Here is a 19,453-nt window from a genome sequence, read left to right as displayed (position 1 = left end):
AAGACGAACGAGATCCACGAGACGAATGAAACCAACGAGAGGGAGGAACTAATTAGCCCGTCCCCTTATAAAGGGATCAGTCCTTGCCTTGGACGCGGAGCCCCCTGATTGGTTGAAACTCATCAGGCCCTATGACGCCACGGAAGAGGCAGAGCTCAAGAAGTGGAAAGTTACCCAGCACGTGCACACATGGCTTGTTTACTGCTAACTCCAGCCGGATGTCGGCGCCATCTTGTAATGGAGAATGTGCGGGCGGCGCCCCACATCCAGGCACAGAGGCATTAAGCAGGTGTGAGCATTTCCTTAGTGATTTCCAGGGTTGAACAGTTCTCTACCACAGTATGAGCACACCGGACTTTGTTTGTGCATACATACCTAAGTCCACCGTTCAAACTTCTGTCTGCCAGCCACCCACCATGCACTTCCACCCTCTGGTTATCATGAATAAAGATGCTTTGACTGTAGCTGTGCAGATACTTTATAGAGTGTTTGCCTCCAATTCTTTTATTTTTAATTAAAAACATTCTCCATACAATATATTTCAATTATGTTTTTCCCCTCCCCCGACTGCCTCCAGATCCTCTCAGACTCCCCACTCACCCAATGTCATGCCCTCTTGATCTCTTTAAAAAGCAACCACCACCCCACCCCCCAGAGGAACACAAAATAAAACACCCCAGGAAAACACAAAAACAGAAAACAATGTATACAAGCAAAAGACTGACCAACGAGACAAAGAATTTTCTAAACGAAAGCAAAATGAGACAAAAAAGGTTTACAAAACTACCACTATCTTTGTGTTGACCATTTACTCATGAGCATGGTGCCTGCCCTGAGGCCGGTGGGTATCAGTGTGTTGTTAGGGTTGGGACTCTGTTCTCTCTCAGTGCTGGGACCCCCATCTGACCTGGTTCCCTCTCAGTGCCGGGACCCCCATCTGACCTGGTTCCCTCTCAGTGCTGGGATCCCCGTCTGACCCGGTTCCCTCTCAGTGCCGGGACCCCCATCTGCTTTAACTCGTGCAGGCCTTGTACATGCTGTGGGTTCACGTTTGTCAGCCCAGTTTCCTTGGAGACACCCATCATCCCTGGCTCTTTGTCTTCTTGTCTCCCTTGCAGGTCCTTGAGTCGTGGGGGAGGCTTTCATGTAGGACCAGGGCTCCAAGGTCTCCCACTGTCTGCACACTGTCCAGACACGGGTCTGCATTGTTCCTCCTCTGCCGCAGGAAGAAGCTTCTCTGATGGTGGCTGAGCAACCCACTGGTTAGAGTGCCAGCCTGGGGTGGCCACCGGAGGTCCCTGGGCTAGAAGGGAGGGCTTAGAGGGTCAGCAGGAAGGAGCTCTCAATCCTCTTTATCTTTATTTTTTAAAAATGTGGATATCTTGCCTGTATGGATCTATACAAGCGAGCTTGGTAACTGTGGACGACAGGTGTCATGTCCCCCAGAACTGGAGTTACAGACACCTGCGAGCCATCCTGTGGATGCTGAAAACCAAACTTGGGTTCTTTGGAAAAGCAGCCAGTGCTCTTAATGGCTGAGCCATCTCCCCAGTTCCGTTTAAAAAAAAATTAGTGAGCTGATAGAAGATAGACTTGCTGTAGGGCAGGTATAGGTATATTCCCTAACTTTATAAAGGGAAATGTTTGCTGGGCTGAGTTCAGTGATGTGTTCGGTGGTGGAGGTGACAGGCCTTGCCACTTGTGCTGCCTTTTGGACTTTTTGGAGCAGAGACATGGATGTGACTCCTACCCTACCTTTAGGAACCCTGCCCTCTGCAGAAGACACTTGGGTCTCACAGCTTTTTACCACAGCTGCCTAGACACAGCTTTACCGACCCTCCCACCTCTGCCCCCTACAGTTCTACGGTTACAGGGGTGCATGCGTGCAAGCATGTGCATTTAGCTATGCTCAGCTGTTTACATGCGTGCACATGTTTGTGCAGCAGGTATTTTACCCCTGCACCCCCTACTGCACCATCCCTTCAGCCCTGCAGACTTACAGTTTCTATGTCTGTCACCATAGCAACAACCACCTTCCCTCAGGAAGCTCACAGACTGTACAAGGGCCCTTAGTGGGAGGTGACCAGGAGGCACCAAAAGCACACTCACTGCTTTTGTTTGTTTGTTTCAAATATTTTATTAATCTGTTTGGCCAAACAAGTAATGGAAACTGAGAATAATAATTGGCTAAAAAGTTCAGGTCGTGAGTCCCCCTTCCCCCAGGAAACAAAAGACTCCGTGGTTCCAGAACGCACCTTTAGGATATGACACCATTTCAAAATCAGGTTCCCATTTATATGTAACAATGTAAACTTCAAAAATAGTAAACTCTAAGCCCAGTCCCTCTGTACAGATCTGTCACAGACAGAAGTTTCTGGCAGACCTAAATTGTGTAAGTAAACAGCCCGGCGCTGTTTCTTTAAAAGGCTTACAGACTCAGTAACCAATGTTTCAGTCTTGGTCTGGAAGTAAAAGCCACCAGCCGTCCCTCCCACACAGTGTACCTGCTGTGTGTGCCACACACTGCCAACTGCCCTCCAAATGCACTGGCCACCAGATTTGTCACTTTTGAACACACATGTACATAAATAGTTTGTTTTTTTTTTAAGATTACTACATCTAAATTATAAGACGACGCCAGTGACATATGTCACCTCGCTGCACATAGGACAGAGATGCTGTAGAAGGCACTGAGTTCTCCTCATGGTCTTCCGAGACCAGAACAGCTAGGTCAGAGTTCTGTTTTCTATCATGTGACCTGGCACAGGCCTGGCCTCTGTTTATCTTCATGTCTTATTATCCTTTTCTGCTTCTCCTCTCTCTTCCCCCTTCCCATTCACCCATCTGTCCACCAACCATATATCCACCTATATGTTTATCCATCCATCCACACACCCACACACCCATCCATCCACCCACCCCCACATCTCTCCATCTATCCACACATCCATCCATCCATCCACACATCCATCCATCCATCCACACATTCATCCATCCATCCACACATCCATCCATCCATCCACACATCCATCCATCCATCCATCCACCCGTCCACCCCACCCACCCATCCATTCATCCATCCATACATCCATCCACCCATCCACCCACCCACCCACCCACCCAGATTAACTGACAATTATCTTTTGGTTCATTGAGATTCCTTAAAATTAAGTATACAGTTCTGGTATAAAACAAAATATGACCTACTATAGCTGAAAAATAATCACAGTGCACAATGTCATTTTCAATTGCTAAGAGGCAGAGCCTTTGCCCTGGCTTGTCCAGCTTGCCTGTCCTCTGAAGAGACCGACACAAGGCTCATTTTACCCCACTTTACATTCATGGAAGAAGTGCTGAGAGGTTCTTTTCTTGTCGGTTTTTGAATCGGTACCCTTAGTGGAAGGTCTGACATGGAAAAGTGCAAGCAGATTGGACATGCCAATAAATACCGTAGAACTTACTGCGGTTACCTGTACATGTATGTACACCTCACCCAACTGAGCTTCCTCCCTCAGGAAGAGACCTCAAAAACATTACCATGGGGGCGTCCCAGAGTTCTAGAGGAGTTTTCTCAGCGAGCAAAGGATGGGCGGGCTCTTCTGCTCCTGCTCTGGGGACCCGTGCCCAAGTCCCCGCCGCTCTCTGCTGTCTCCTCCTTCTTCCTTACTTTGAGGCGGGTGAGCAACTTGATCAACCAGACATCCCACTCTTCTGGAAGGAGCAGGAGGAGGAAGCCCAGGCCGATAATGATGATGGCGATGACCCGGACCCCGTTGAAGACTATCTGACTGGTGTAGTGATCGACCACTGTGGGAGACAAACCACCACTGACTCAGTCTGTGGATGTGGTGACAGGTCTGAGCTTCTCCCAGGGCAGGAGGCTTGTTAGTGCAGACTGGGGTCTCCTCTGAGGCCTTGGCCTCGAGTGCCGCCGTCTGAATCTAATCCAGCAAGTTGGTGATTTGAGTGTGAGAAAAATAAATCAAGGGTAACTGGGATATCAAGGGTAAAATTAGCTATGCTGGGGTTTTAATTCTGGATGATTTGGGTTTTTGGAATAAAGAAAACATTTTTATTTATATTTTTGGTACTTTTCATAGCATCTGTGTTGTCATATGTGACATTTATTTTGTAATTTAATCTTACTACATGTGTATGCATTTTGATAAGCAAACCTGACCCAGTTCTTTTAGGATACTATTTGTGAATTTTCTTTTTAAAAGCTTTGTTTGTATATTTTATTTGTTTGTTTAACATGTATAATATGATCTTGTGAGTATCAGGGGCACAGTATGGTCAAAGGACAACTTTTGGGAGTCATTTCTCTCCTTCTACCTTGTGGATCGCAGGAGTCTAACTTGGGTAACCAGGCATGGTAGCAAGGGTCTTCACCCAGCCATCTTCCCATCCCCCACACACCTTTTTTTTTTTCTTTTTTTGTTTTGTTTCTTGAGTCTTATGTAGTAGCTCGAACTCACTAAGTGGCTGCAGATGACTTTGAACTCCTGATCCTCGAGCCATTGCCTCCAAAAAGCTGAGGTGACCGGTATGTGCCAGCACACCCAGCTGCAGTGAAGAGTCCTTGTTGTCCCTGCCCATCGATTGTCGTGAGGCTCTAAGCATCAGGTGGTTCCCTTTCCCCAAGGACTTCACTGAAGACTCCTGAGCTGTGCTGTTGAGCACTCAGGTGACAGAGTAACTGAGATCCAGCTGTAAAAATCCAATCCCTCGTCTAACAGCCATGATGGTGCTCTGGGAACCCCACTATTAAAGGCACCGTCTTTCCTATTTGGGGACACCTCCCTTCTCTCCTTGGCTAACCCAGATTGAGCCCATTTGAAGCCTGCCAGCCTCAGGAGACAGTATTACCGTAGGAGGGAGATTTGTCTCTTCTCTCTTCGACTGGAGGCTGCAAACTGTTGATGAACTAGGCCCCACTGCTCACCCTGGTCACTTTTTCCTCTCTGCCATAACTAGGCTTTGTTATTTCCCCAACTTCCTGTCTCCTCCTCCTCCTCTCCCCGCCTCCCCACTTTGTCTAGCAGGGAGGCAGAGACACTGACAGCTGTTAATTCTGGTTCACCCCGGGTCCTCTGAGCAGATACCAGGGTGAGCTCTGTAGGCTGGCAACTGGTCCTCACCTTCTGGATTCCTGCCTTTGACAAGGGATTAACCCTCTGTCCTGCAGTTATGCCATGCCATGCGAAATGTCCTTACTAATCTTTGGCTGAAGGATGTGGCCAAAGTTAACTCTCAGTGCCAAACTAGTGTAGGCTATGCCTTTTACCATATCCATGTGCAACACCAAATTAAAACACATGGCTGTAGGGGTGCTGTGTGAGAGGTGCCTATTACGTTGAGACTGCTTTTTGATAGCTGAGTAGGAGCTCAGGTGCCTTCTCAGCTACTCTCCTCCTCTATCTGTCTCTCTCTCTCTCTCTCAGTCTGTCTGTCTGTCTGTCTGTCTCTCTCTCCCCTCGCTCTGTATGTGTATGTGTGACCATGAATGTGGGTACATGTGTGCTATTTATGAAGATGAGGGGCCACTTCAATTACTGTTTCTTGGGCACCATCTATTTTGGGGGGTGGCAGCAACAGGGCCTCTCTCTTGCTTAGAGCCCATTATGTCAGCCAAGCTAGCGGGTCCATGAGCCCGGGAAGCCTCCTGTCTGTTTCCTCAGCATTGCTGTTACAAGGGTGTGCCACCATAGCAGCTATCCCCCAGCTCTGAAGTATGACATGTCTTATGGGTTGTTTCTTCTACGTCTCAGTGTGAAGCAAAAGGGGCAGGCACAGCCTTCAATTGTGATGAGATACACTGGCCAAAGGGCTGGTGAATGGGGACCTCGGACATCTAGGGTGGGGTGGGCATTGTTGGACCATGCCTAGTGTTTTGAGGTCTCTTTACACTGTTGGCATGAGGCACCTGGGGCAGTCTGGTCAAGGTGAGGCATAAAGAACTGTGGGACAGGATGGGGAGTCAGGGAGGAGAGCCAGACTTCAGGAAAATCTCTAAAATCAAGAGTGACCAAAAACTCTACTGTGAATAGGGCATGGGGCTGGGTCCCTGGAAGCCAGTTCTCTAATGGAATCAGTGGTCCAGAGGCAACTTTGCAAGAAGCCAGGGTATGAGGCAGAGGACTCTGGAGAGGAAATGGAAAGCTCAAGCCAGCATAAAGCAGTCAGGGAGAGGAGCCAACTACAAGGCCCCAGGACAAAGTGGGTTCCCATATCCAAAGCTCTGGCCCTCATCCAGGAGGCAGAAGGAAATAACATGCCTGCCTCACTGGAGAGCCAACCAGTTTCCACATGACTGCCTGATGTGGCAACTTCTCCTGAAAGTGACTTGCAAAAATTGACTCATTTTCTGCTCCACATTGTCCTATGTTCGTTGTTTGGATGGAGACAGCCTTGTACTTCCTGGGCTCAACTGGGCATAGACATTTCTCTGCTAAATTGGGCAGAGGCTGGGAAGGAGGATCAAAGATTTAAAGACTGTCTGGCTTATGAAGTGGGTTAAAGGCTAGCCAGACCCCATCTCCAAACAGAATGTTTGGGAAGGATGAAGGAAGTACACTTCAGTGGTAGGGAGTTGGACTAGTGTGCAGGAGGCTCTTGGTTCCATCCCAAGTACAGCGAAACAACCAAGAACAACAACATAGACCTGTCATGGGAAAAGGCTGTGTAGGCAACAAAGGTTATGTGCTAAGTAACACTGAATGTGTCTTCTTTCTCTGCCGAGGTTGAACATGCAGTATGTAGCAGCAGCCACAGTAATAATAGATTTAAGTGGCTATGTCAAAGTGTACGTGTGTATGCATGTGTGTGTGTGTGCATGTGTATTAGCTCAAGAGATGGTGTGTTTATAACACACAGAGGCAGAGGTCCATGAAGCAATGAAGCAATGCTTACCTGCATTTACAGGTACACTGAGGACAATTCCAAGAGACATCAGCGTGGGATACGTGACAGCAATTCCAAAATTTAATACAATATTGAATGCTGAAATAGAGAATTTCAAAGAGTTACTCATAGCTGTCCTGTCCTTGACCTCTGTGCTGGCTCATTTGACCACAGTCTCTCAGTCAGGAGGCAGGCACCACAGGAGCCCTGCCATTCCTCTAACTTAAGCTTTTTCCTTGAGGGTGCAGAATTGGGGTTAGGAGGCGCATTCTAACAAGCCACAGAACTTGAGGGAACAGGTCTGGGAAAGATGACCAAAGAGCTGCTGATGTTCTTCATTGTGGGCTTTGTGCCTGGAGCAGCTGAATAGGGATGTGAAGTGTCCTCGGTTTTCATTGTCAGCCCGACAGCCTATTCTCAGCTCTCCACTGAGGAACTGCCAAGATCAGACATGTCAGCAGGGGTGGGGAGTTGCCTTGATTGTTAATTGCTGTTAAGAGAATCTGGTCCACTGTGGGCAGCATCAATCCTTAGGCCGGTGGTCCTGGGCTACAGAAGCTAGCTAAGTGTGACCCAGTGATTGAGCTAAAAAGCCAGCAAGCTGAGCTCCTCCATGGTTTCTGCTTCAAGCGCCTGTGTGAGTTTTCTGCCCTGATTCCCCTTAGTGTTAGATTGTGACCTGGAAGTGTACCCAGATGAATCTCTTTCCTCAGGTGCTTTTGGCTGTCGTGTCTGTCATGACATCTAAATGAAACTAGAATGAACTCATGGGCATCTCTGTCTCTTTCCCACGCAGCAGCCTTCGCCCAGCAGTGTCAGGCTGTGGTGGAACGCTAACGAGAACGGTAATCAATCATTCTTGCTGAATAGAGACATTTTCACAGTGCCGCGGGGACACCTCTTCCATTCACTAATCACAGACTGCCACTGTGCTATTCAGAGAAGCAGTGACAGCTGATATGCCAACTGCCACGACAATGGCCACAGTTCTGCAAATCCCTCCTCAAGTCCAAGGTGTGTGACTGGAAAGATTGCTCAGCAGTTAGCGCCAGTTGCTCTCTCAGCGGACCCAGGTTCAATTCCCAGCACCTACATCAGACAGCTCAAAGTTGCTGGTAACCTCAGCTCCAAGATGTTTGACAGACAGCCTCTTCAGGTCTCTGTGGCTCACTCACACATGTGTACATGTACACAAAACTAAAAATAAGGGGTTGAGAGAGGGCTAGGGGTTTAAGGGTACTTGCTGCTCTCGAAAAGGACATCGGGTTAGGTCCCACCCACATTGTGGTTTACAACCATCTGTCACTCCAGTCCTAGGGGGAATCTGAGATCTTCAGATCTCCACAGACATCACATGGTGTACATACATGCAGGCAAAACTCACAAGTGTAAGTATACACTCATATACTGACAATGAAATGCATACATCTTTTTACAAGCCCTACCTTTTAAAGTGACCCCCCCAAAATCTTAAATATTGTTCTTTTAAGAAGTTGCAAGGACTTTGAAGAAGAGTGAGAACTTCAGGACAGCAAGGGAGCATGGAATTTTTCCTCCATGACTTGTCTGTTGCCATTGCTGGGGTTTCTGAACAGGCCGCGCTACTTACTCAATAAGAGAATGGAAAACCCACAGAGGTTTCCCCATGGAATGTCACTGAAGGAGCTCCAGTACTCCACTCTGGTGAAGTAGAGGATGACAGGGATGCAGGAGATGAAGAGGATGTTGAACACACCCAAGATGGACAGGAATAAGGCCGCTTCTCCAAACTTGGCACTGCCCAGCAGCAGCTTGAACAGAACCTGCCAAAGAGAGTAGGAGGTAAGGATAAACCCGGACCCACCTGTGTGGCACTGACAAATCTGGGGGCCGATGGGACGGTGGGCGCCATAGTTCCACCGGGTTTGACCTTTCTCCTCTGTCAGGGAATCATGATGCAGCCTGGTGGAGTGCCGCCATCCACATGCTGGGTAGCAGCAGTTCAAGCTGAGTTATGTCTGCCTCACAAACCTTGTCTCCGGGCGTCAAGGGTCTGCACACTGCACGTGGCTGTTACGTTTTGTTCGCAAGGCTTAGAATGCTTAGAACTGTCTGCCACGGTTGCACAGCCTCTCTGAAGCCTCCAAATGGATCCTGACCCAGGACAACACTGTGTGTGTGCGCGTGAGGGTCAGAGACTGACCTCGGGTGTCTTCCTGGGTTAGTTTCCATGTTATATATTGGGACAGGGTCTCTAATTGAACCCAGAGCTTGCCTCTCTGGTTGGTTTAGCGAGCTAGCTTCCTTGGAGGGTCTCCCATCTCTGTCTTTCATGTACTGGAATCATAGGTGGGTTGCTATGACCAGTAAGCACTTAGAGGAATGGGCTTCTCAACTCCAGACCCCATGTTTGCAAGGCAAGCACTTTAGTGAGCAGCACGCCCACCCACCTGCCCCTTCCCTCCCCCTCCACCAAGAGGACTTTATCTGCAAAGACATTTTCCCCGCTCCATCTTACTTCCTTTTGAAGAAATGACAAAGGCCTTAGTGACTGCACTGGACTCGATCCTCCTGCACTGTTCTTATTTACACATCATTTCTGATGCTCAAAGGTCCGGGCAACAAGGGACAGATGTGACTGAGTGACCAGAAGCGGGACTCAGGCATGTCCGTGAGCCCTATCCAACTTGTTTTGTGAACAAGGAGCCCCATGAAGTAGCTGTCGGTCCTCATGGTTCCTTTGCCTGGTGTGCAGGCAATCGGGAAAGGGAACCAAGAGCTTCTGACTGCCTAGGTAGTCCCTGTAGACAGATGCTGTGGTTTAAGTGTGACATGTTCCCTCCGCACTGCCGGGCTTGTGTGTTTAAACATGTGATCCCCAGCTGGTGGCTCTGTTTGGGAAGGTCATAGAAGCTTTAGAAGGAGAAGCCTAGCTAGAGGAAGTGATCATTGGGGTGGAGCCAAGCTAGAGAAAGAGCCCATTGGAGGTGGAGCCTAGTAAGAGGAAGTGATCACTGGGGTGGGAGGAGCCTAGCTCCAGGAAGGGATCATAGAGGGGGCAGTGTGAAGACATTTTGTAGCCTTGAAAAGGTCTCCATTTTCTATTTTCTATCTAAGGAGGAGAGAGAGGACCCAGGGGAGAGGAAGGAGAGGAGAGGGAGAGACAGGAGCTTGGAAATGACAGCATGGAGCTTAACCAAATTGGTGTAAGAGCAGGACACCCTGCTATGAAACAGTTGTTTGTCTCTAGACTGCCACTTAGGGAGTACTTTCCAGTGGCTTCTAACATTTGTCAAAACTTTTTCTTTTCTGAGGCAAAGGCTCACAACAAGCTTGTGGCAATGCTCCTGCCTCTGTGAGTGACAGCATGGAAGATATAAGCCATTCTGCCCAGCTCTTGCCAAAGATACTTTTGTGTATTTATTTTACAATAGTGTTCAGACCGCCATGGACTCATAGTACTTGGTGCCCCCCAATATCACACAGCCACTGAGTTATATGACAGAGCCATCCACATAGTCCATGTGGACTTGTGGGACTCCATGTCCCATCAGGCTCAGGCACAGATGGGTCCAGGGATCCAGCTGCCTGCCCTGGAGTCTGCCTCCTGATGCATACTGAAAATATCTGCTCTTCTTAGAAGCCCATACACCATCCAGGATGTCTGAAGCGAAAGGCTCTGCTGCCCCCAAATCTGCTGGGAAGATGGGTTCATTGTGCCTACCTTGTAGAGGGCTGACATGGAAGCAGAGCCCACCACCAGGGCTATGCCAATGACAGAGTGACTGTGGAAGCCATCAGCGTAGGTCATCATGACAATGCCTGCGATGGCAAGGATGGCAGCCACGATCTATGAGAGGGAGAAAAACATTGTCATGTCGTGGAGGGAGGAGGAGACACTGTCAAGACTTGGAAGGAAGTTTAAGTGCTTAAGAGCTAGAATGTTCTATTCATGGGTTCTTCCAGATAGAAAAAGCTGTGTCTCATCCCAAGACTCCTGGGCAGAGGAGGCACAGGTGGCTGATGTTGGAGCTTACAGGACACATATCCAAACTTGACCAAACCAAAATGCTGAGGCAGGGGTAGCCGGGTGGCGGTGTGGCTTTGTCCCAGGCTGGAGCCAGGGCTGGCCACTGAGCCTTGACAGACTGGGGATCATATTCTGGGGACAGGCTCCTCAGTCATGACAAGGCCTGAGGGACAGTCTCGTCAGCACCTGGGAACTTCTGAGCTCTCTTCCCATCTTCTACAGGTACCTTGCAGGGCCCAGACTTGGTGCTTTTTTCTCCTCGACAGGGATGCCACAGTGGTGACAGCAAAACATTGTCCTCATTTGACACACTAACAGCGGGGACCAATCACACACCACTGTCCTTCGAGGGCTGTAGATCATTCCCTGACCCAGAAGCATGGCCTTTCTTCCTTCTCCTTAGCTGTTTCTTTCCTGGATCTCTCCTCTGTGCTGTTCTTAGCACTTGCGGCTTGTGAGATACAATCTTGGAGGAGAACACACGCAGAGAGTCCAAGCAGAAGCAGCCCTGGTGCTCACAGAGCCCTAGGGAGCTAGGAGAGGGGAAGACCTTCAACATTGACCTTAGTGGCAGCATCAGACAGCTGAGTTTCAGAGATCAGCACTGTTTCCTTCCCTTAAGCTCAAACCAGGGGGTTAGTGACACTCACCCTCTTTTACAGAAGACTCAGAGAGGTTAAGGAATCTGCCCCGGCACACAGCTGGGGGCAGAAGAGTCTGAACAGAGGCTGCTGAATAGCATATCTGGTTTAACATTTAAATGGATAAAGGTGATTTCAGGGTGTGTGGTTAATCATCATTGCCAGCCTGAGGGGATTTGGACTCACCCGGGGACACTGGACCTCTCTGTGAGGGAGTCTGTGCTGGGTTAGAGAAGGAAGAGTCTCCATGGACTGAGGAAAAAGTGAGCTGGGCACCAGCTTCCTTATCTTTGCTTCCTGACTGTACAGATGTAGTGTGGCCAGCCACCTCACCATTCTGCCCCCATGCCTTTCCCACCACGATGGACCGTATCCCTCAAACCAGGGGCCACAGTCAACCCTCCCTTCCTTAAGTTACCTTTGTCGCATGCTTTGTCTTGGCAGGAAAAGCAACTAAGACACTGAGTGAGCCATGGCCTGCTGTGCTCTTAGGTGTGAATAGAGGCTTGTCTGGGTCATCCTGAACTACCTTGTGAATTTGGTGACATTCCTACATGTGAGAGACCCTGGAGGAAGGGAGAGGAGGAGGTGGACAAAAGGGGGAGTAGGGAGGAGAGATTTCTGATGGTTCTGAAATCTTGTATGGCTGACATCTGAGGTAATAAAGGAGACTCGGTTATTTTTACTGAAGACTTGCAGGGCATATTCCAGCCTCTCCCATGTTCTTCACCACTGGTTAACTATCAACAGTTAAGAGCTTCCAGCTCAACTGGGCTGTGTTAGAGATGCAGAGAGAGGCTAGAGGGATCAGACCGAGCCTCCATAGGTGAGGCTGCCCTCAGCTGTGGAGACAGACAACCCAGGTCTTGTGGGCTCACTCAGGCAGAAGGCACCAGAGACGGTGACTTCCGGGGTCCTAGCACTCACTGGTCTTGAGGTCTGCAGATCTGCCTTGGGGTGTCTGCTCTCTGAGCTTTAGCAGCCCTGTGGGAAGGTGAGGACACTTTCTGAAGTGTGTGGATGCTTTCAAGATCCTTCAGTCAGAAAACCAGGTCCCAGGTCCTCATCTAGCCCGAGAGTTCAGGAGGACAAGCGTGACGTGGAAGAGAGCCGCTGGCCTTATGCTCTCTTTTTTCGGTATCCATGTGAAAGTATTCCTTGCCAACTTTCTGTGCTACACTGAACTCTACTCAGACCTGTCAAGTTTGTCCAGCAGATTCATAGGTTCTGGGTACAACTTCTTAATAATAATAATAATAACTTCTTTAGGGCACCAGATGGTGACCTCTCTCCTTTGTCTGCTTAAAGACTAGGTAAGCTAAGGTTCAGACACTGGTTCTGCTCATGGGGCCACAGTCTCCCAGACTGGGCATTTGGCCTCTGTGTAAGAACCTTTCTCCCAGGGCCCACAGGAGGAGTACTGGTTGTTAAGATGAGATCAGGCTGAGCTGTGTTTAAACAGACACCTAAGCAGTGACCGTCCATCGACACCAGGAGTGACCAGGGTCTCCAGAGTAATAGAAGACATGTTTCCTTATTTTTTGAACCCATCCAAGTAACCTAGAATGCAGGTGTCCTTTCCCATCTTCAACAAGCTGTAACTGGGTGCCTGAAGCAATTGTTTTAACCATGCAAGTCTTGTTTGCTCTACTTGCAAGCCTTCTCTCCCATGAGGAGGAGCAGAGGAGCTCAGTCCTCCTGCCTTCTAAGCCTATGAAGCTGGCATCGGTCACTCAGCCCCCAGGGATGGAAGCTACACGGTCTTTCAGAGCTTTGTACTGGTTCTGTAGCCTACAGTGACTGGCCGCACACTCCCAACAGGAGAGCATGCCTGCACAACATCTGCATGTTACAGCATCCTGTCCTAACAGGAGATCATGCCTGCACGGCATCTGCATGTTACAGCATCCTGTCCTAACAGGAGAGCATGCCTGCACGGCATCTGCATGTTACAGCATTCTGTCCTAACAGGAGAGCATGCCTGCACGGCATCTGTATGTTACAGCATCCTGTCACCTTGTAGCTTCTCCCACAGCAAACCTGTAGTGTACAGGGGTCAGCCGAGAGCACTTTGACCAGAGGCTAACATCACCAGGCTGTATCCAGTAGGTATGTAGGAAAAGTCTCCTACAACAAACAAGCACAGATCTCAACCACACCGTGCGCTGCAAGTCGGCTTAAGCTCACGTTTATTCTCATCCACATCTCTCTTTGTTTCTTTCCAGCATGTGCCGTTGACCTTGAAGCGCCTCTTTCCAATAGCAAAAAAATTTGCCTGGGACATCTTCATCAGTCCCCAAAGTTCTACGTTGTCTCTTGATTCTTTGACCCCTAAGCAGAGCCTGGAAAGTCATAACCATGGGTCAGTGTCCCCAGGACACCCAAGTCTGAATCTGTGTGAAGCATCTGTAGTCCTTCCAGACACGTATTAGATCATTTATTTGCTGAAGGCTTTTCTGGGTGGCAGCCCGGGGCGTGAGTTTTTATTCCAAAATTAACACTGAGCCTCAAAACAAACTCTCCCCCTGCTGTAAGCTAAAAATATGAACCAACAGTTGACTCATGTCCCTACTGCTGTTTGTGTAACTCAGGTGGGCGTGAGCCCACCCTCAAGGTGATGTCATTAGTTTCAGGACAGTGAAACAAGGACAGAGCAGAGGACCCGGGGTCTGCCTCCTGATGGCTGCCAACATGGCTAGCCTGGATGGGGCGCCAGGCCCTAGCATGGAGAGGGAAGAGATGCACCTTGAGTGACCAGCATTCTCTCCTGCAGCAGAGGCGGTCCCTGACTACCAGAGGGAGCAGGTAGAAAGCCACCATGGTTCTGTCCTGGACCAATGACACCTGTTTCCTCTCCTTGGGTTAGGTGTCTCCATCTTCCTGCTGGGACTTCACACTACACTTACCATTCGCCACACAACTGTCATGAAAAATTCCGGCCATTCAAGGAATGTCATCGCATTTGCCCTTGATCTACAGTTTGAAGTGAAATCCCCACCCCCACCCCACCACCATCACCCGGCACCACTTCCCAGCTCTAACTTAACACTGGTGCTTCTGGGTAAGGTTCATCCAAGGCCCCAAGCCTCTTCCAGACACATACACCCTGGCTGATTCCCTGCTGGGCATGAACTTAAGGGGATGCCTGTGGAATGTCCGGGATGAAAGGTGCTTTCACAAATGCTTATCTAGTGTGGCTAGCAAGCGCGAAGGCCTGCAAGCCACAACAAGAACTGTGCACTTGTGAGAATTAGAAGGAGCTCGGTCAGCAGCTGACTCTTGCGCATGGGCACGGTGGGTTCTGCTTGGCCTGACCGAGAGGAGGAAGACAGATAATGGAGAACTTACCCTCACTCCCATGAATCTGTCCCTGAGAACGATCCACGACAGCAAGAAAACAAATGATTTGTTGCAGCAGAACAGAACAGAGACGTCTGTAGCGTTTATCTTCTTTATTGCGTGTAAGTACAGGTAGTTTGTGAGAGTCCAAAGGACACCAAAAGGTGCCGCCTTGGTAAAGAACACTTTCAAAGTCAAGCCATTGTCTCCAAAAAACCGACAGCATTCCCTAGAACAGGAGAGGGGGGGGGGGAGGGAGGGAGGGAAGGAGGGAGGGAGGGAGGGAAGGAGGGAGGGAGGGAGGGAGGGAGGGAGGGAGAGAGAGAGAGAGAGAGAGAGAGAGAGAGAGAGAGAGAGAGAGAGAGAGTCATTATCTTGGGTTCTCACAGACCATGGCTTACCCTCTACTCACATAAGCAAAAGAAAACTCAAAAGGGCAGGGCACGTGGTTCAGTGGGTGCAGTGGTTTGCCCAGCATGCAAGAAGTCCTGGGTCCCATCCCCAGCCCTGCTGGCACAACCCTGTAATTGCAGCGTTTGGGAGGTGGAGGGAGATTTGGAGATTCAGAATCATTCTCACTGCATATCAAGTTCAAAGCCAACTTTGGGCTACAAAACAAAAGAAAACATAAGAAAGGACTAGGTCCCTTGCTTGCTGTTATTTTTTATTATTTATCGATGCATATGTGTGTTTGTGTAGCCCCAGAGGAGATGCTAGGTTCCTGGAGCTTGAGTGAGAGGTGACTGTGAGTGACCTCACACTGTGGTATGATGTTGCAGGCTGTTGTCCCTTTTGCTTACTCCAAGCTTGGAGCTGATGGCTTCCATGGCAGGTGTGCCAGGATTATCTGACCTGGAGACTCAAGGAGCTGACAGAGGGTTTCAGTAACTTTCACGTGGAAGAAGAAAGTCACCGCCAGGGGCATCCAACTTATAACTCACAGGCCGCAGGCTCAACACAGAGTTGTAAACTTACATAAACACTGAGATCTGCTTTGCAGCTCGACTGTGTGGTTTTTCAAGGGTGGGCATTGTGAATGGGCATATCAAATCACAATGTGTAGAGGCTGGAGCACCCCTGTAGGCTAGACCATTTTTATTGATCTTCTATTGATGGGGAAGGTGGCGAATAGGAATGTATAGTTTGCCTTTATGGTTAGGCAGAGATATGCAATATAAAAAGACTTATTTGTGTGTGTGTGTGTGTGCACGTGTGTGTTTGTGTACATGTGAATGTGTGTAACTGTGTATGTGTTTGTGAATGTGTGAATGTGTGTGTGCACATGTGAGTGTGTGTTTGTGCATGTGTGAATGTGTGTGTGTGTGCACATGTGAGTGTGTGTTTGTGCATATGTGAATGTGTGTAACTGTGTGTACGCATGTGAGTGTCTGTGCATGTGTGAATGTGTGTGAGAGTGTGTGTATGTGCATATGTGTGTGTTTGTGCATGTGTGAATGTGTGTGAGTGTGTGCATGTGTGCATGTGTGTATGGATGAATTTTGTGTAAATGCACATGGAGGCCAGAAGATGTTGTCAGATCCCCAGAAGCTGGAGTTGTAAGCAGTTGTAAGCTGCCTTAGAAAGATGCTGGGAACCGAGCTTTGGTCCTTTGCAGACGTAGCAAATGCCATGACCACCAACCTGTCCTTCCGGCCACTGGATGAGCAGCTTTTTGAGCACATGGATACATTCTGGCTGTAACACAGATTGTTTGAACTACCTGCGAATCTTGTCCCTTCTTTACACAATCACGTGAGCGTCTATGTCTCCCCTTCACTAAGCCTGCCCAGACCAGAAGCACCCAGCACATCCAGGAGATCAGGATCTTACAAGATAGCACCAGTCAGAACACACTTCAGAAGAGACCTTTCCGAGGAGCATTCACTGGTATTTAAAAAGTGTTTAAGGAAAGCAAAGCCCGCCTTTCATGGTCCGTAAAAGTGAGCCATGCTGTGTGAGAATGAACACCCTGGTGAGGGCACAGCAGTGCTGTCCCCAGAGATCCAGGCTCACAGATGTGGTGTAGTTCCGAGGCAGCTGGCCAGAAGGAAGGCAGCTGACCAACAACTGAGAAGTAGATTCAGGCCTTACTAATCCTTACAGAGCTTAAGAAAAGACATCACTAGCCAAATACCAAGTACGCCAGAGTGGGGAGTAGTCCGAATGGAGTCACATAATATTAAAATCCAGCAATGGAAGAACATTCAAACCAGGAGCCAAGGGGGATTTGTGTAGCACTTGAAATTTAATTTTGTTATTTCCTTTTTTTTCTAACCAGCAATCTAAAATGCAGGCCTTGTTTACTGGTCAACTATGAAGCAGTCATGGAAGAAACAGAAAAATTATTAGAGAGGGACCTGAGGTCCTGTGAGGCAGGGGCAGGTAGAATAATATTTCCCGTTCGAAGAATGTGGCAGAGTTTTGCCACCTGTGCTGAGCCTAGGAGTCCTGTGTGGCTTCTCAACTAGCTGGTACCAAGTAGAATGTTCCGGTTCCCAAGCAGGCTATGAACGGATTGCCGGTGTCCCTTCAGTTCCCTCTTCCTCAAAGGCTGGTGTCTGCTGTGAGATGTTAGGATATTGTTCAAGCTTCACGCTCTGTGGGGTTGCTCAAGTCCCTGTGGGCCTCTGCAGGAAGGACAGACTCCTTCATGTCTATCACTCTGGTTGTTACACACTCCCATGATGTTATTCACCAACAGGGTCACAGGTTTTGTCCTGGTCTGAATACCGTTTTCTGTACTTCATAAGGGATCACCTCATGTTATGGCAAATCTCAAAGGTCCCTTAGCCAGTGGTGATATGCGGGAGGCTGAGAAACCTTGAGGGGGCAGGACTGGCTGCTGTGAGCAGGTCACAAGGGTGAGCTTTGAAAGCCATACCCAGCCCCTGGTTCCTGCCTCACAGTCTCCGCTTCCTGATACATCCGGACACGAATCTTCTTAATCTCAGGTTCTGCCATGCCTGCTCCACCAAGACATATGGCAACCTTCTGTAACAGTCAGCCGAGCTGTGCCTATCAAAGACTGTGTATAACACAACAAGTAAAAGTAACAGAGACAGGGTGTCAGAAGAGGTCCACAATCATTGGTCAAGACCGCTGTGTTTTATAAAGCATGATTTGTGTATGCTGTGTCACGGCCATCCAAAGCAAGCTGGACATTTTACATCCTCTCTGCAAATCTGTTTGACTTCTCCAAATCCCGACTGGTGGTGGAAAAGGGGAGGAAGGAAAGGTATAGACAGACTGACTTCTCAAGCTGCTGGGAAGGTGGAGTTGGGAGGGTCTCTGACAGGAAACAGAAGTGCAAGAGTTCTGGACCTGGGGGCCTGACTGGGTCATCTTGGCGGACCTTGGCTCTATTGAGACCAAGTTGGCTGGCCTCTCTTGGGCTAGTGCGCCTTGTGCTGGTTTCAGACCAAGGACTGAACACTAATCCATGCCAGCTGCTCACCTGTGTATGCCTCTGAGTGCAAAGTGCTCTCCTGATGGTTGGCCATCCACATAACTGTGTAGAACATCCTTCACCCCTTCCTCTCACTGATGCTGTGGGTCAGAGGCAGGCGGGGGGATGGGACTCCAGTGCACCCAGGTCCCTTCAGATCCAACCATCCAAGTCTGAGTGTAACCAACATGGCGGTGTGTTTGTTTATGGCTCTGGCTGTGCCAAATATTCTGGGTTCATCAGCTACTGAATTTGGTTCAGTGTCTCATGAATCAATGAAATATAAGCAATACAAGAAGTGTGTGTACATATGTGTGTATGTATATGTGTGTATACATGTGTGTGTATGTATGTATGTGTGTATATGTGTACTGGCTGGTTTTGTGTCAACTTGACACAAGCTGGAGTTATCACAGAGAAAGGAGCTTCAGTTGGGGAAATGCCTCCATGAGATCCAGCTGTAAGGCATTTTTTCAACTGGTGATCAAAGGAGGAGGGCCCAGCCCATTGTGGGTGGAGCCATCCCTGGCCCAGCCCATTGTGGGTGGTGCCATCCCTGGGCTGGTAGACCTGGGTTCTATAAGAAAACAGGCAGAGCAAGCCAGGGGATGCAAGCCAGTAAGTACATCCTTCCATGGCCTCTGCATCAGCTCCTGCTTCCTGACCTGCTTGAGTTCCAGTCCTGACTTCCTTTGGTGATGAACAGCGATATGGAAGTGTAAGCTGAATAAACCATTTCCTTCCCAACTTGCTTCTTGGTCATGATATTTTGTGCAGGAATAGAAACCCTGACTAAGACAATGTGTGTATATGTGTGTATGTATGTATGTGTGTGTATATATGTGTATGTGTGTATGTATGTGTGTATGCATGTGTATATATATGTTTATATGTGTGTGTATGTATGTGTGTATATGTATGTGTGTATATGTGTGTGTATGTATGTGTATGTATGTGTGAGAGTGCACGCACACATGAACGTGTGTGTGTTCTTGTGGATGCACACAGAGGTCAGAAGAGGGCTGTGGATCCTCTCGAGCTGGAGTCACCTGATGTGAGTGGTAGGAGCTGAACTCAGGTCCTGTGCAAGAGCAGCAAGTGCTTCTAGCTGCTGCC

At 48.9% G+C, this 19,453-nt stretch overlaps 1 protein-coding gene across 2 annotated transcripts in view; it reads right to left on the bottom strand.

Annotated features, from left to right (window-relative positions):
* Nucleotides 1-3,571: 3,571 nt before the first annotated feature.
* Nucleotides 3,572-19,453, bottom strand: part of SLC35F3 (solute carrier family 35 member F3) — a gene marked incomplete at both ends in the record, with an annotated part of 226,418 nt that continues 210,536 nt past the window's right edge. For both annotated transcript variants that reach the window (XM_080937041.1, XM_080937042.1), the window contains 5 exons: nucleotides 3,572-3,807; nucleotides 6,913-7,002; nucleotides 8,513-8,705; nucleotides 10,607-10,732; nucleotides 14,902-15,121. In XM_080937041.1, the coding sequence (XP_080793167.1) occupies nucleotides 3,572-3,807; nucleotides 6,913-7,002; nucleotides 8,513-8,705; nucleotides 10,607-10,732; nucleotides 14,902-15,121 (865 nt within the window). The remainder of the gene's footprint in view (nucleotides 3,808-6,912; nucleotides 7,003-8,512; nucleotides 8,706-10,606; nucleotides 10,733-14,901; nucleotides 15,122-19,453) is intronic.

Source organism: Micromys minutus (genome assembly GCF_963924665.1).
Source record: "Micromys minutus genome assembly, chromosome: 24".
NCBI lineage: Eukaryota > Metazoa > Chordata > Mammalia > Rodentia > Muridae > Micromys > Micromys minutus.
Note: the sequence above shows the minus strand (reverse complement) of the source record. Positions and strands in the feature narration are given on the sequence as shown.